General features: G+C 36.8%; 1 protein-coding gene across 1 annotated transcript; it reads right to left on the bottom strand.

Moving 5' to 3' along the window:
* Positions 1–5,157: 5,157 nt before the first annotated feature.
* Positions 5,158–11,682, bottom strand: LOC100636353 (uncharacterized). Its single transcript, XM_003382344.2, has 2 exons — positions 7,673–11,682; positions 5,158–7,622 (listed from the first exon to the last, which is right to left on the bottom strand). Exon 2 carries the CDS (start codon positions 7,459–7,461, stop codon positions 6,307–6,309), a length of 1,155 nt encoding a protein of 384 aa, XP_003382392.1. The 5' UTR covers positions 7,462–7,622; positions 7,673–11,682; the 3' UTR covers positions 5,158–6,306.
* Between the last annotated feature and the right edge of the window lie 1,220 nt (positions 11,683–12,902).

Below are 12,902 nucleotides of genomic sequence, written 5' to 3'. Positions count from 1 at the left end.
ATCCCGGTTACGTAGTCTATAATATCTATGGTTCTATACATAACCTGCGCATTAGTTCACACTCCCTTTGAAGTAAAGTATGAATACTATTAATAGTAATGGACCTTGTGTAACGAACGGTCTAATTAATGCGCACCTCTCAACTGGAGATTTTCTGCACTAAAATATGGCTGAGAATTCAAGCTCATCATCAGTGGACAGCTGTTGCATTGACTTTGTTTTGCTGCTATCCTTACTCTATATTTGTGGACTATCTCTCTCTATTTTTATATTGTTATTTTTCTTTTTAATAGATAATTTTTTCTATGCTTGAATTTTGATACCTGTCTGTTCGTGTGTGTGTCAATCGAAAGAAATAGCCTGCTGTTCTTGCCCCTCGAGAGCAATTGACCCAGAAGAAGGAAGACTTACTCCTCAGACACCTTGCTACAAGTAGACTAACTTGAAAGGTGTTCGAGGTACGCAACAGCAGTAGGCTGCCATTTGGGTGGGGCTGGCTGCAGTCAGTAGTCTTATCATAGTGCATGCATCAGTGTATAGGCTGTAGTTGTATAAACATTAAGCATTTTGTATCATTTATTTTAGTTATAACCATGGAAATTAGTTCTTTAAGTGACATATGGCAAAGTGAAGGTTGGAGGCCAATTACTGACTTGATGACAGATCATGATAATGATGACAGTGGCGATAATCAGCAGCCATTAATTTTCACAATGAAAAACATGCTACATTATTTCATTCACAGAGAAGCATCTGATGGTATGCCTAACAATGACTCAAAAAATGTCAACACAAGAACTTTCCCATTGTTTAAAGCTGGTCATATTCAGTACGTCTACTATAAAAAACTAGATGATAAAATGTTTGTGAAATGCTCTTGCCTTCCTGAAATGAAGAAAACACTCTCATACTCCATCAGAGTCAGATTTACTATACATAACAGCAACATAATTTTCGCTGTATGTGGATGTCCTGCTGGTAATGGGCCAACTAGTACAAGTAAACATATCGGTGCCTTCTGCTACTTCCTCGAAGAATTCTGTCGTCTCCATACAGTCTCCTACTCATCATGTACATCATCACTTCAAATGTGGCATCAACCTCGCAAACGTCACTCTACCCCATGCACTCTTAACAACATCAAGTTCATAAAAGCAGAGTATGGTAAAGAGAAACAGGTCATATCAACCAACTATGATCCCAGACCAGTTCCATATAGAGGTACTACATCTGCTGAAATTACAAGTCTTCAACATCAATTAGAAAGCTTGGGAGCACCAGTAGCATTATTGCATGTAATTCCAATAGCCACAGCTACATGCAGTACATCAAATTCTGCTATTACTAGGCTGCCGTTGACTCCACAATCTTTAAAAACTAGAGTTCAAGTAGCCGTTAAGAATGAGCCTCAGCCACTATCACTGATGTCATTGTATAAGCATGGAATGGATTTTCTGAATATAATTACGCTTTCAAAGAAGGACATCAGTAATGTTGAAGCAGCCACTAAAAGTCAGAGCAACTCCCGTCGATGGTTAGTCTTGCGTAGCCAGACCCACCCTCTGTGCCTGCGGGTTGGGTCTGGAAAACTGAAATGGGCTAAGTAGTCCAAGGAAGTGACGTCATATTAAGAAGCCTTATACATAACAATGGAAATTAAATGAATTTTTAATTTCATTAAACTAGGTGTGATGCGAACACACGTGTTTGCACGATGGACGCTGTGAAGGAGCGTTGTATTCTCCGTTCTCAGGATGTTTTTAGTGGAACAATGAAAATAAAAAGAATAAGAAGATCAGGAGTAGCTGCCAAAACTACAGCAAATATATTGAACTCTTTGGCTAGGCATTCTTATAAGAAGGATTTTTTCAGTAGCTGTATAGATGATCATGGTTTTTTCTGTTACAAATGCAGAAATAAAGCAGAAGCACTGGCAACTCTTTCTAAAAAGGTTGAAAGGTCTGAACAGGAACTAATAACAGCTCTAGGTGTCGTACTTGGTAGTAGACAAACTGAATCTGAGACACAAGGGCCAAGCAAAAGAAGACGGCAGACAGAAGAAATAAATGCAGCCAGTCGAGAGATAGAACAAGAAGAACCACCTGTTTCCGTAAGTTAAACACCTTGTCGTATGATGTTTTATATTTTTGTGATAAAGGTTGATATTGTGAATGCAAAAGAAATAAATGCACCCTGTCGAGAGATAGAACAAGAAGAACCACCTGTTTCCGTAAGTTAAACATCTTGTTGTATGATGTTTATATTTTGTGATAAAGGTTAATATTGAATGGTCTTCTGGTAAACGTACACATGAAATTACATCCCCTTGGAGAAAAAAAGAACTGTTAAAAAATTGGCAAGAAAAAGAAAAGGCCTTTTTCAGAATCTCTTTCTTCATCTTCTTCTGTATCAAGTTCATTGATTAAGCAAGCACCTACAGAAATGAATTAAGAAATGAAGTTGATATGTTCGGATGAACAAGATTCGTGTCTTCGTGACCATGAAGAAGCGGTACGGTATTTTAAATGGGATCGTTTGTTACATGAATTTTCTCAAACAATGCCAAAATGTGTTTAGTTGTTTATGTTGCTGATACCTGGAAAAAATGATGATAGAAAAGTTATGTTGCTGTGTGTAATCCTGTGTATGTTAATGAAAAAGAGATACCCTAAAATGGCATTGATGCAGAGAGCAGTATCTATTTTGCTATATGGGAATGGTTGCTCAAAGCAGGTATGGCTTCAATATCAATTTACATATTTTATTACAGCCATGCAATAGGTTTACAACTGTTTACAACCACTTATGATTACACTGAGTCATGCTGGCACCATGAAGCTTATTAATCGTCTTTCACTGGAATATGACATTGATGTTCAATTTTGGTCTCAAGAGTTAATGAACAACTTAAAGGTACAATGTGTTTTTTAAATTACATTTTTATTTGAAATTATTGTAGAAGCGACAAAGGATGGGTCAAACAAACCAACCAGCATTGCTCTTGCATGCTCAGGAAAGTGACACAGGCAATGAAGCAGCAATAAAGTATGAAGAGTGGAATTTTGATGATGTTGATGATAAAGATGATACTGAACAAAATGTTTGTGAAGAAAGGACAGAGGAAGGTAAATATTTAATGGTAGATTCATAAAAATTATCATGGAAAAAATACGAATGCTACTGATAAGACTTATAAAAGCATTGAGGACAGTCCTATAATGGAAGACGATTTTATTACTAGTGAAATTGTATCAGTGTCTGAAGAACATGACGAAGAGGATGAAACAGAAGGTATTCAGTTTTGATTCTGTAAATTTTTATTTTTATTATGTAGGCGAAATTTGGTGTGGATTTAAAATTGTTGGTGACAATTTCGACAAGAATTTTCGTAAAACATTTCAAAGACTGGACTACCAAACAATATCGCGTCACTACTTCCATTTATATGCAGTAAAGGAGAGGGTTGACTGTAGTCACTTGTCAGATGTACCAAGAGATGGTACATGCATTGATGTACCTTAATTGTTGCCTTTAGAGAAGGATCACATGGAGATGAAGAAAAACTTCTCAGTACTTATATCAAGGTATATCATGAGGTTTTAATCTAGTTGAAAGTGTATGTAAATTACTATTGATTTAGAATGCTAGTGAAGCACTTCCCTGCATTCAAGGAAGACGGAGCATCTGTTTCATGGCACATAAAACACCGATATTCAAATGAAATGAAAAAGAAATCTACAATAGTAAACAATGCTTTTGACTTAACATTTGATTACCCACAATATTCTCACAGGTTCCACTTGGTATAGAGTTAAAAGATGAAAACAAAACAGATGAAATGTGTGAGATTTTGGAAAAGTATATTCCAGCTATAACTCAAACTCGCACAGTGCAATTGCCAAACGGTGAATCTATTAAGTGCCAAGAAACTGAAATGTGGGAGACTCTTTTTGGAGGTGACCAGTTAACCATAGCTAGGGCGAGAGGAGCGATTGACATACGCTATAGTCATGAGTCAGAGGCAGAAAGACTTCAAGGAATAGTGCCAGTAATTGAGGACTGGCACGCTAGAATGGCATTGCTGAAAGTTAGTGCAATCTATACATGTTTCATGTTTGTATACTATGACTTTATAGGTGATATGGAGTAGATTTTATAATAACAAATCAGCAACTGACAAGGGAACTTTTTCAGATAAAAAACCTTCTAAATCGATCGTCAGTACCTGCTGATCCAAAAGATAACGTGCAGGCAACTGAGGATTTCTTGGAACTAGTTCTTGTTGCACTCATTGTTTGTGCAGCTGAAAAAGTCTACTCTGAAGGAATGAAGCTAGAAGATGTTGTCACTGAGATTATAGATAGTCATATCAAGTTGGCCCCAACCTCTGCAAGTAAGTGCAATCATTTAACCAAAAGCAATGCCCTTTTATGTACATTGTACATGTATTATGTGTTATTATTAGGTAATGAACCAGATGATTTAGTATGCAGCTATGCAAATGAAGTAATGACTCTTGGCTTGATCTGGTTAAATTTTTATGATGCTGTGAAAGAAGGAGATGGAGACAGAGTGCTGAGGATTTGGAAATATTTAATGGTTATATTTTGTGTAACTAACCACCAAAATTATGCTAAAGAGGCAGTTCTACTTTTAATAAACTATCATTTTCTTAGTTCCGAGAGAATAGCAGCTCAGGTGGCCACTAGCCATTTCATTAACACAAAGGGGAGAGAAGGATGCAACATGCCGTGTGATCTTTATTTGGAACACTTGAATAGGCGACTGAAGTCAATTATATCAAGAATGGAGTCTAATGTTCAACCTTCTAGTATTACTCGAGCAGCCAGGGCTATTGGTGTTGTAAACATTTGCCAAACATTCCGTGATGAATTGAGTATACACTCAGCATCTGATATTCATCGAAAACCTTCACACACAAAAGATTTGAATATGTTACTGGATGCCCTCAGAGAGAAACATATCTTCGACGTCATTCCAGGAAGAAGGCATGGCTTCTTTTCTAGGTCAAATTCTCAACCATTACTTGGATCTGTAAACAATGAAAATATTCAGGATTGGATTATTGAAAGAATTGTACCATGTGTTCTGTAATTATGCTACACTATTCCTCCCTATTTATTATTTTCTCTAAAGTACAATTTACATGTATTTTTTTTTAATTATGAAGTGCTACACACATCACGACAATTTAATTTATCTTCAGAAACACACTCAGAATCACAAAACAAAAAGTTCTTCATTAGCATATCTCTTCTACACTTGTTCTTTTCCATTGCGTAGTCCTTCACATCTTGACTAACATGTCTACCTGGCTTCCCATAATATAAAATTGCTTTGGAGGGTTGACCGTCACGTCCAGCTCTACCAGTCTCTTGTACGTACTGTTCCAAAGAAGAGGGAGGGCCCCAATGAATTACGACACGAATGTCAGAACAGTCAACACCCATTCCAAAGGCTGTGGTAGCAAGCACTATGCAGAGAGTCTAATTAGGATTGCAAAATGCTGCCAGTACCTGTTCTTTTTTCTTTATAGTTGTTGCTCGAGTGTACATATCCATGAACAAGAACTGTTGCAACCGAGGGTAGTCAGGTGGATATGTGATGCTTCCTCCCAAATGTATACGAAGTGTATGATATAGCAAAGCACAGTCAGAATAGCTTTGAATAAATATTACTGTTTTAGGATACTGTAATCCAAGTAACTTTACTTCTGTAGCAATTTGTGAACAAAAGGTTTGAACATCGATGAGAGATTCAACTGCATACATAATATTAAATCGATTTGGTGGGCAACCAATTAATGCTGGATTATTCATCGACAAACGTTGACATACAGTCATAAATGTAGTACCAGTTGAAGTTGCTGTAAGGGCCATAATATTGAGATCTGATGGTAGTAAACTCCTGATATCCCCAAGTTGAGCATATGCTAAACGGAACTTATCTCCCCTAAAAATAATTAATAAAAATTATTACAATAGGAGTATTTTAGTATTTAGTATTATTTTAGTATTTAGACATTTATCATTACATGCCTCCAGTCTGTAGTAATGCGCATCATGTTGAGCCTCAAACAATAATTAACTATAGTAGTCTAGATCCTATGTAGTCACATGATCATAATTTGTTATAAGTTATTTAGAATACAAGGTAAATATTAATGGGAAAGGGGAGGAGAGAGGATCTAAGGAGGATAGGAGATGAAAGAGAAAGGTATTAAGGTAATAACTAATAAGGTAATATAGTTAGTTACTGGCTTTTAGATACACTTTTAGTTAATAGTTATTGACTGTTCCTCATACAGAGTGGAGGTTGAAAATTAGTTAATATTGCACATACAAAGAAGATTTCCGAGGCTAATCCTGCCATGTTGTTAGGTATGTTATTTAATATTTTTAAAACCTTTACTCTACTAAATGCTCTTTCAATATGTATGCGTAGTGATGCTATCCTGCATGTCTCAATGAGCTCTCTATCACCTAATTGATCAGCGTGCTTTCTTGGAGGGATGTTTAATGTTATTCCCTTCCTTTGGAGTACATCAGCAATGTTGAATCCCTTGTCAGCCATGACAGCATCACCTTCTTCAAGTATCTCTAGCAGACCAGAATTGAGAAACAATTTACAATCAGAAATAGATCCGCCATATAGTGGAGTGATAAATGAAAACGCACCAGATGGGGTAATACCGGCTAGAGCTTTAGCTGTGTTGTGATTTTTATATGAGCTGAATGTTAGTTGTTGAGCATGAGGATCGCTAGGTGTCTGGATAAACACCTCTGTTGCGTCGATTATGATATGTGTGGAAGAGTAATGTAATTTAAACTGCTCAGGTATCAATGATTGAACTTGTGTTTGTATTGGCCAAATTGGAATCTCTTTAAACTTATAATAGAGAAAGTTCACCCATGCTGTAAAAATTCTAGAAACAGTAGACTGAGATATTTGAAATCTACATGCCAAATCCTGTTCCATCAAGCCACACATCAGACGGCAGAGTGTTAAGAAGAATTCGTGTTGTGGAGAAATTGCTTGTTGACTTTTCATTCTTGTTTTTGCTGATGGATCAACTGATGAGCCTGGGTATATGATATGGTGGACTGCATCTCCAGGAAAATTGTAGCATATCATTAAGTGAGCATACGTTGGGAACAAAATGTAAAAATGAATGGCACTATCGTCATCCATAAATGCTTCAATACAAAATGATGCCACACTAGATGTATGTGCTGCTCCTGATGGTGCTAATGCAGGTCCATCCCTCGTTTGAACTGAACTTAAGAATGATGAAGTGGAGCTTGGAGGACTCAATGCATATGTATGGTCATGAGCTACTGCTTGGCGCATCTCTTCCCTCGTCAGTCTTACTCTCTTATGACTGATTTCTCCTCTACTGGAAGGTGGCTTTCTATGTTTAGGTGCTGGTACTTTACTCATGCATTCGCTGCAAATTCTTAAGTGTGCAGCTGGTTTTTCATGTATTTTAAAAAACGATATAGTACTTCATCATTTTGAGGTGGCCTGTGCCATAATAAATAGTAGCAATCTGGATTATTTGAGCAGTTGGTGCAGCCTTCAACAAGGCAGATATAAACCATCTATAGGAAAACAATATTTAAAGCTATTTATGCATGAATGATCAACTTACATGTGACTATACAAGCTACATCACTATAGCACTTGCATCCAAAGCCCAGCCCCACCCAAACGGCAGCCTACTGCTGTTGCGTACCTTGAACACCTTTCAAGTTAGTAGCTACTTGTAGCAAAATGTCTGAGGAGTAAGTCTTCCTTCTCCTGGGTCAATTGCTCCCGAGGGGAAAGAACAGCAGGCTATTTCTTCCGATTGACACACACACAAACAGACAGGTATCAAAATTCAAACGTAGAAAAAATGATCAATTAAAAAGAAAAATAACAATATAAAAATAGAGAGAGATAGTCCACAAAATATAGAGCAAAGATAGCAGCAAAACAAAGTCAATGCAACAGCTGTCCTCCACTGATGACGAGCTTGAATTCTCAGCAGTATTGTAGTGCAGAAAATCCGCCATTTTCATCCAGTTGAGAGGTGCGCATTAATTAGACCGTTCGTTGCATAAGGTCCATTAAATGTAGGCGTAGAAATCTTCACCCAAACAAGTACCACACCCCTTGGTTGGCAGAAAGCTACATCGAAGGAAACTAGGAATGGAGATGGAGGAAAATTTCCAAAAATAAGAAAGAAGAACTTGTTTATAGCAGTAAAGAGGTTCTTCACTGGTTCCTTAGTGTCTATAGCAGAAGTAGCAGCTCTAACTTCAAGCATAGATGTAAGAACAACTGCTCAATTGCTTTTTTATGTTTTTCTTCCATTCATTTGTACTGCATTCTGCCAACCAGGGGAGTGGGTGGCTTTAGTCAGGCTTCACCTTAGCTCTACCTGACTAGTGTGGCTTCAGGCCTTTGATCTCAAGATGAGAGATAATGTGCAGGGTGAATTTATTTTTTTGGGACAACTTACAACATAGAACTTCATCTTGGCATCACATCATCATAATTGTATGGGCTGGCCATGGGCGGAGATTCATAAAGCATCCTTGCAAAATGTCTTCTATGAAGGAAGAGGAGGTTGCTCTAATTAAGGATGGCCAATGGATAACTGATTTTGTTAAATGATTTGTATAATGCCTAGGCTATGTGAAGTAGAGTAAATTATACAAGTGATATGTTTGACTGGTCTGGAACTCTTTCAAGCTACAAAAGTTGGTTGGAAGAAGGAATGGGACCTACCAAGCATCTCATGAACAGATTTGGTGCAATGTAAAGCAGATTCTTTACTATAGCTTGCATTGTACTTTTGCTCATTTGTTGACCATAAAAACTTACTGTTGATGCAATTTATTTCATTCTCTACCACACCTGCTGCCATATTAACTGTAGTGACGTAATATATTCTCAGCTAGAGATGTCTATTATGAAGCTACATATTAATTCACAGAAACACACGACACGCAAAGCTAAACAAAGATCAATAGCTAAATCATTATAGAAGCATGACGAAAGCAATCATCCTAGTAGTGAAATGCTGTCTGAGTCAGTTTATACATTGCGTATGCATCGAATACCAGCTGTCTAGCCTTTTGTTAAAGCAAAAATTCCTTTAGCACAAGTTAATCCTTTGAGGGATCTCCAAGAAGAGAACACTCTTAGTCTCACTGGTTGTCAGCATTTAAGTTAGTATATCCCTTTATTTATAGCAACAAAATAAACGAAATTAAAAAGGAAATTCCAGATCAGTCTGGGTCTATGATCATTGATGACACTACAAATGTAGTCGCTTTTGTTATAAAGTTCGTTGAAAACATGAAAAGAAAACAGAAGCTTAAAGAGTCTTCGTAAAAACCTGACTGGGGAAGAACTAGCATGCATAATATCCTTCAGCATTCAATTGAACAGATTAATTGCTAATATGAGAGACCAAGCCAGTGTGACTAATGCAGCAATAGATACAGTGAAGTTCTTGCACCCAAGACTAATTGACAATGGCTGTTTTTTCTCATACTTTAAATAGACTAGGACAGCAATTTAAAGTTTCTGTTGCTGAGAAGTTTTCACAGCTGTGGGTCTCATTATTTTTGTGAGTCCAACGGCAAGGCTTGCTTAGAGGTGATTTTGCAATAAACCTGTACCAACCTGTTCTGAGACCCAATGGTGGAGTTGGTGGGAGCCAAAGACTCAAATTAAGAAAGCAAAATCAACAAACTCCTGAGAACTATACTAAGGACCATTGTCACTCCAAAATCTTTCCAGTATCCAAAGACATGACACTTCAAAAACTCCTTGACTAGGGGTATTTGTAAGTCAAACTATTTCTGGATAACAAGAAAAGTAATTCACAACTATGAGGCATTGCCTCCCATTGAACAAGAAAGTTCAGTACCAACCAATTGCCATGGGTACTATGGTCACTTTGTTGGCATTAAAGGTTCCAAGTTACAAATAAACTTTCTTAACGTTCTCCAAATCTTTTTACTCTACTTGCAATCTTCTTTGATGAACCAGGCCACCATACTGTTCTCTTAACTCTTAATCAACACCTCTGAATGCAATGGTGACATTAACATACATGTATCATTTCTAGTACTTCATTTTGCATACTGGTACATGTAGGTACAATAATTTGGTTGTTCCACAGTAATACCATATAGCTCCAAATTTTCATGATCTGAAATTTCGTGATTTTCATAATTTATTAAAATCACGAAAATTAAATTGACAAAATTTTTATCCCTTATTGGGAGGTTTGGTTATTACGCACACATGTATGAAAATGGCTCTTGATCACTTTTTAAAGCCTGTACAATCAAAAGATCTCTCCTCAGTGTCCAAAGAAGCCACTTTACCTTCACCTATGGGTCCACTATCAAAGGTTATTTCACCATCCATAATTACAGCTGCCAAACAACAAGGTAACAGAAGCAGTACAAAAAATACACACCAAGAGAGAAAGCACAAATAGGTAATTATGCTATTCAACATGGAACATCTGCTGCTATATGATGTTTCATAGATAAATTACTGAATAAAAATGCTCAACTGTTAATGATTGCAAAATTACAATTATTAAGAAGGCAAAACAAGGTTCCAGTAGTAGTCAGATACAGGAGTTGGAGGATAATAAGAGAGGATGTCCGCCAATATTGCCAGAATCAATAGCTGAAGATTTGAGACGATGTGTGTCCGCAGTAAGGGACAGAGGAGAAGTAATCAATACTGCTGTACTGATTGCTGCTGGTACAGGTACATTACAGCATAGAGAGAGCCTGCATTAATGCAGTGCAATGGAGGTTCAGTTGTATTGCAGAAAAGTTGGGCTAAGTATTTTCTGAAAATGAATTTCGTTAAAAGAAAAGCAACGACTAAATCAAGCATTACTGTTGTGCGTTTGGATGAATTGAAACAACAATATTTAATGGATGTTAAAGTTGTAGTTGAAATGGAGGAAATACCTCATAGTTTGATTATAAATTGGGATCAGACCGGGTTGAACTACATGTCCCTATATCACGGTGGACTATGGATATTCGAGGCTCCAGAAGGATTGAAGTTGATGGTAATACGGATAAAAGGCAAATTACTGCTGTGTTTGGAGAATTAATGTTAAGTGACTTTTTGCCAGTTCAGCTGGTGTATCAAGGAAAAACGACAAAAAGTCTGCCAAGCATTGATTTCCCTGGAAACTGGCATATCACAGTAACAGTGCAATTAGAGTACCACTATAGATTATATTACAAAAATAATCATTCCTTATTTTCAAGACAAAAGGAAAGAACTACAGTAGGTTTGCCCGCAAACCACCCAGTGTTAGCTACAATGTATATTCGATGCTTTTAAAGGGTAGAATACAGAGACAGTATTGTCATTAGACTCATTACTGGAGCAGAACAACATATTTTATGTTATGTTACCAATTTTTTTAAAGGTAAATTCCATGAGTGGTATGCTTATAAAGTGACAAAGCAAATAGATGGCCAAGATGAAGTTACACCTGTTGCTCTCAGATTAAGCATTATGAAGCCAATTGGCACAAAATGGATAATTGAACTGCATGATTACTTAAAGACCAAGCCAGACATCATTATAAATGGCTTCAAAGTTACAGGAATCATTGATGCTATTAGAATGTAACTTAACTATAAATGATCAATTAACACTTTAGATTATCATAATGATTATATTAATTAATTATGCATGTATGTGAATAGCAAATAATTAATTAAGGAAATGGAGTCAAATAAAAATTTTCAAAACATGTAATTAAATGTGATCTGAGCAATGACTGTGTAAATTTGATATTGACATAACAGCAATTATACAATAAGTAGGTAGCTATACCAATACAGAATACTCCACAGTCTCTACTCCCCATTTACTGGTTTATAATCATGAAAGATGCTCAAATCAACTGCACCATCAAACATGACATCAATCAGCTCCTTTGTTTCATCACCAATAGCACAAAATACTGTGTCATAAACATAAGCCTTTCCTACTTCACAATTAATATTTGAGACCACAACCCAAAAATTTCCTTGTGTGTGAAGGATTTGAATGATGGTGTTTGAAGTATCTAACTTAAATTGCTTGGGAATTAGGGTACTAAATAGCCTATCAGTTTCAGGAAACTGCAACTTTAGCATTTTCTGTGCAAAATTAATCATATTATCATTTAAGTGTTCCCCTTTTTGAATGATACATTTATCTTCCATAAGTAGTTTGACTCTATTTGCAAATAGCCCTTGCTGTTCATCATCAGCAATAGAAGTGATTTCACTCTTCTTTATTTCAGATTCTAATTTCTGTTTCTTAGGTGAGTTACACAAGTTGGTTAATGGCTCAGGTGGTGTAGTACTGCATGCTCTCGCTATCAACAAGAAGAATTAGTTTCTTGACCCTTGCAAGTAATGATACCAAATAATGAAATACTACTTCAAACATTAGTGTGCATGGCACTTCCAGCCCACCTTGAACTAAATCTCTAGAGCATTGCCTCTTCCCAGTTACTTCACATGATATCAGACCTCCTTTTCACAAAAACATCAAACAAGTGCAGCTTATCTTTTGAGGAAGATGACCAACAGTCATTGGGGACTTGACTACCTTTACAGAAAAGGGATCGTGCCTGTTTGTTGTTTCTCTCTCGCAAGAAACAATTTCTCCTACAGCAGGGGACCATACTTGCTGGTAAACATGGAATCCTCTGATACAGGACTGCTACCAGTACTCCATGATCTGACTCGACGCAGCCATCTTTTATTCTAGCCAATAATTATGATGGCCGTGTCTGCCACAATCACAAATTAGAGTATGTGGGCGTAACATGAGACAATACCTTT

This window comes from Amphimedon queenslandica, unplaced genomic scaffold (genome assembly GCF_000090795.2).
Source record: "Amphimedon queenslandica unplaced genomic scaffold, v1.1 AMPQUscaffold_13522, whole genome shotgun sequence".
Classification (NCBI taxonomy): domain Eukaryota; kingdom Metazoa; phylum Porifera; class Demospongiae; order Haplosclerida; family Niphatidae; genus Amphimedon; species Amphimedon queenslandica.
The sequence above is the reverse complement of the archived record's forward strand: the minus strand, read 5'-3'. Positions and strand labels throughout refer to the sequence as shown.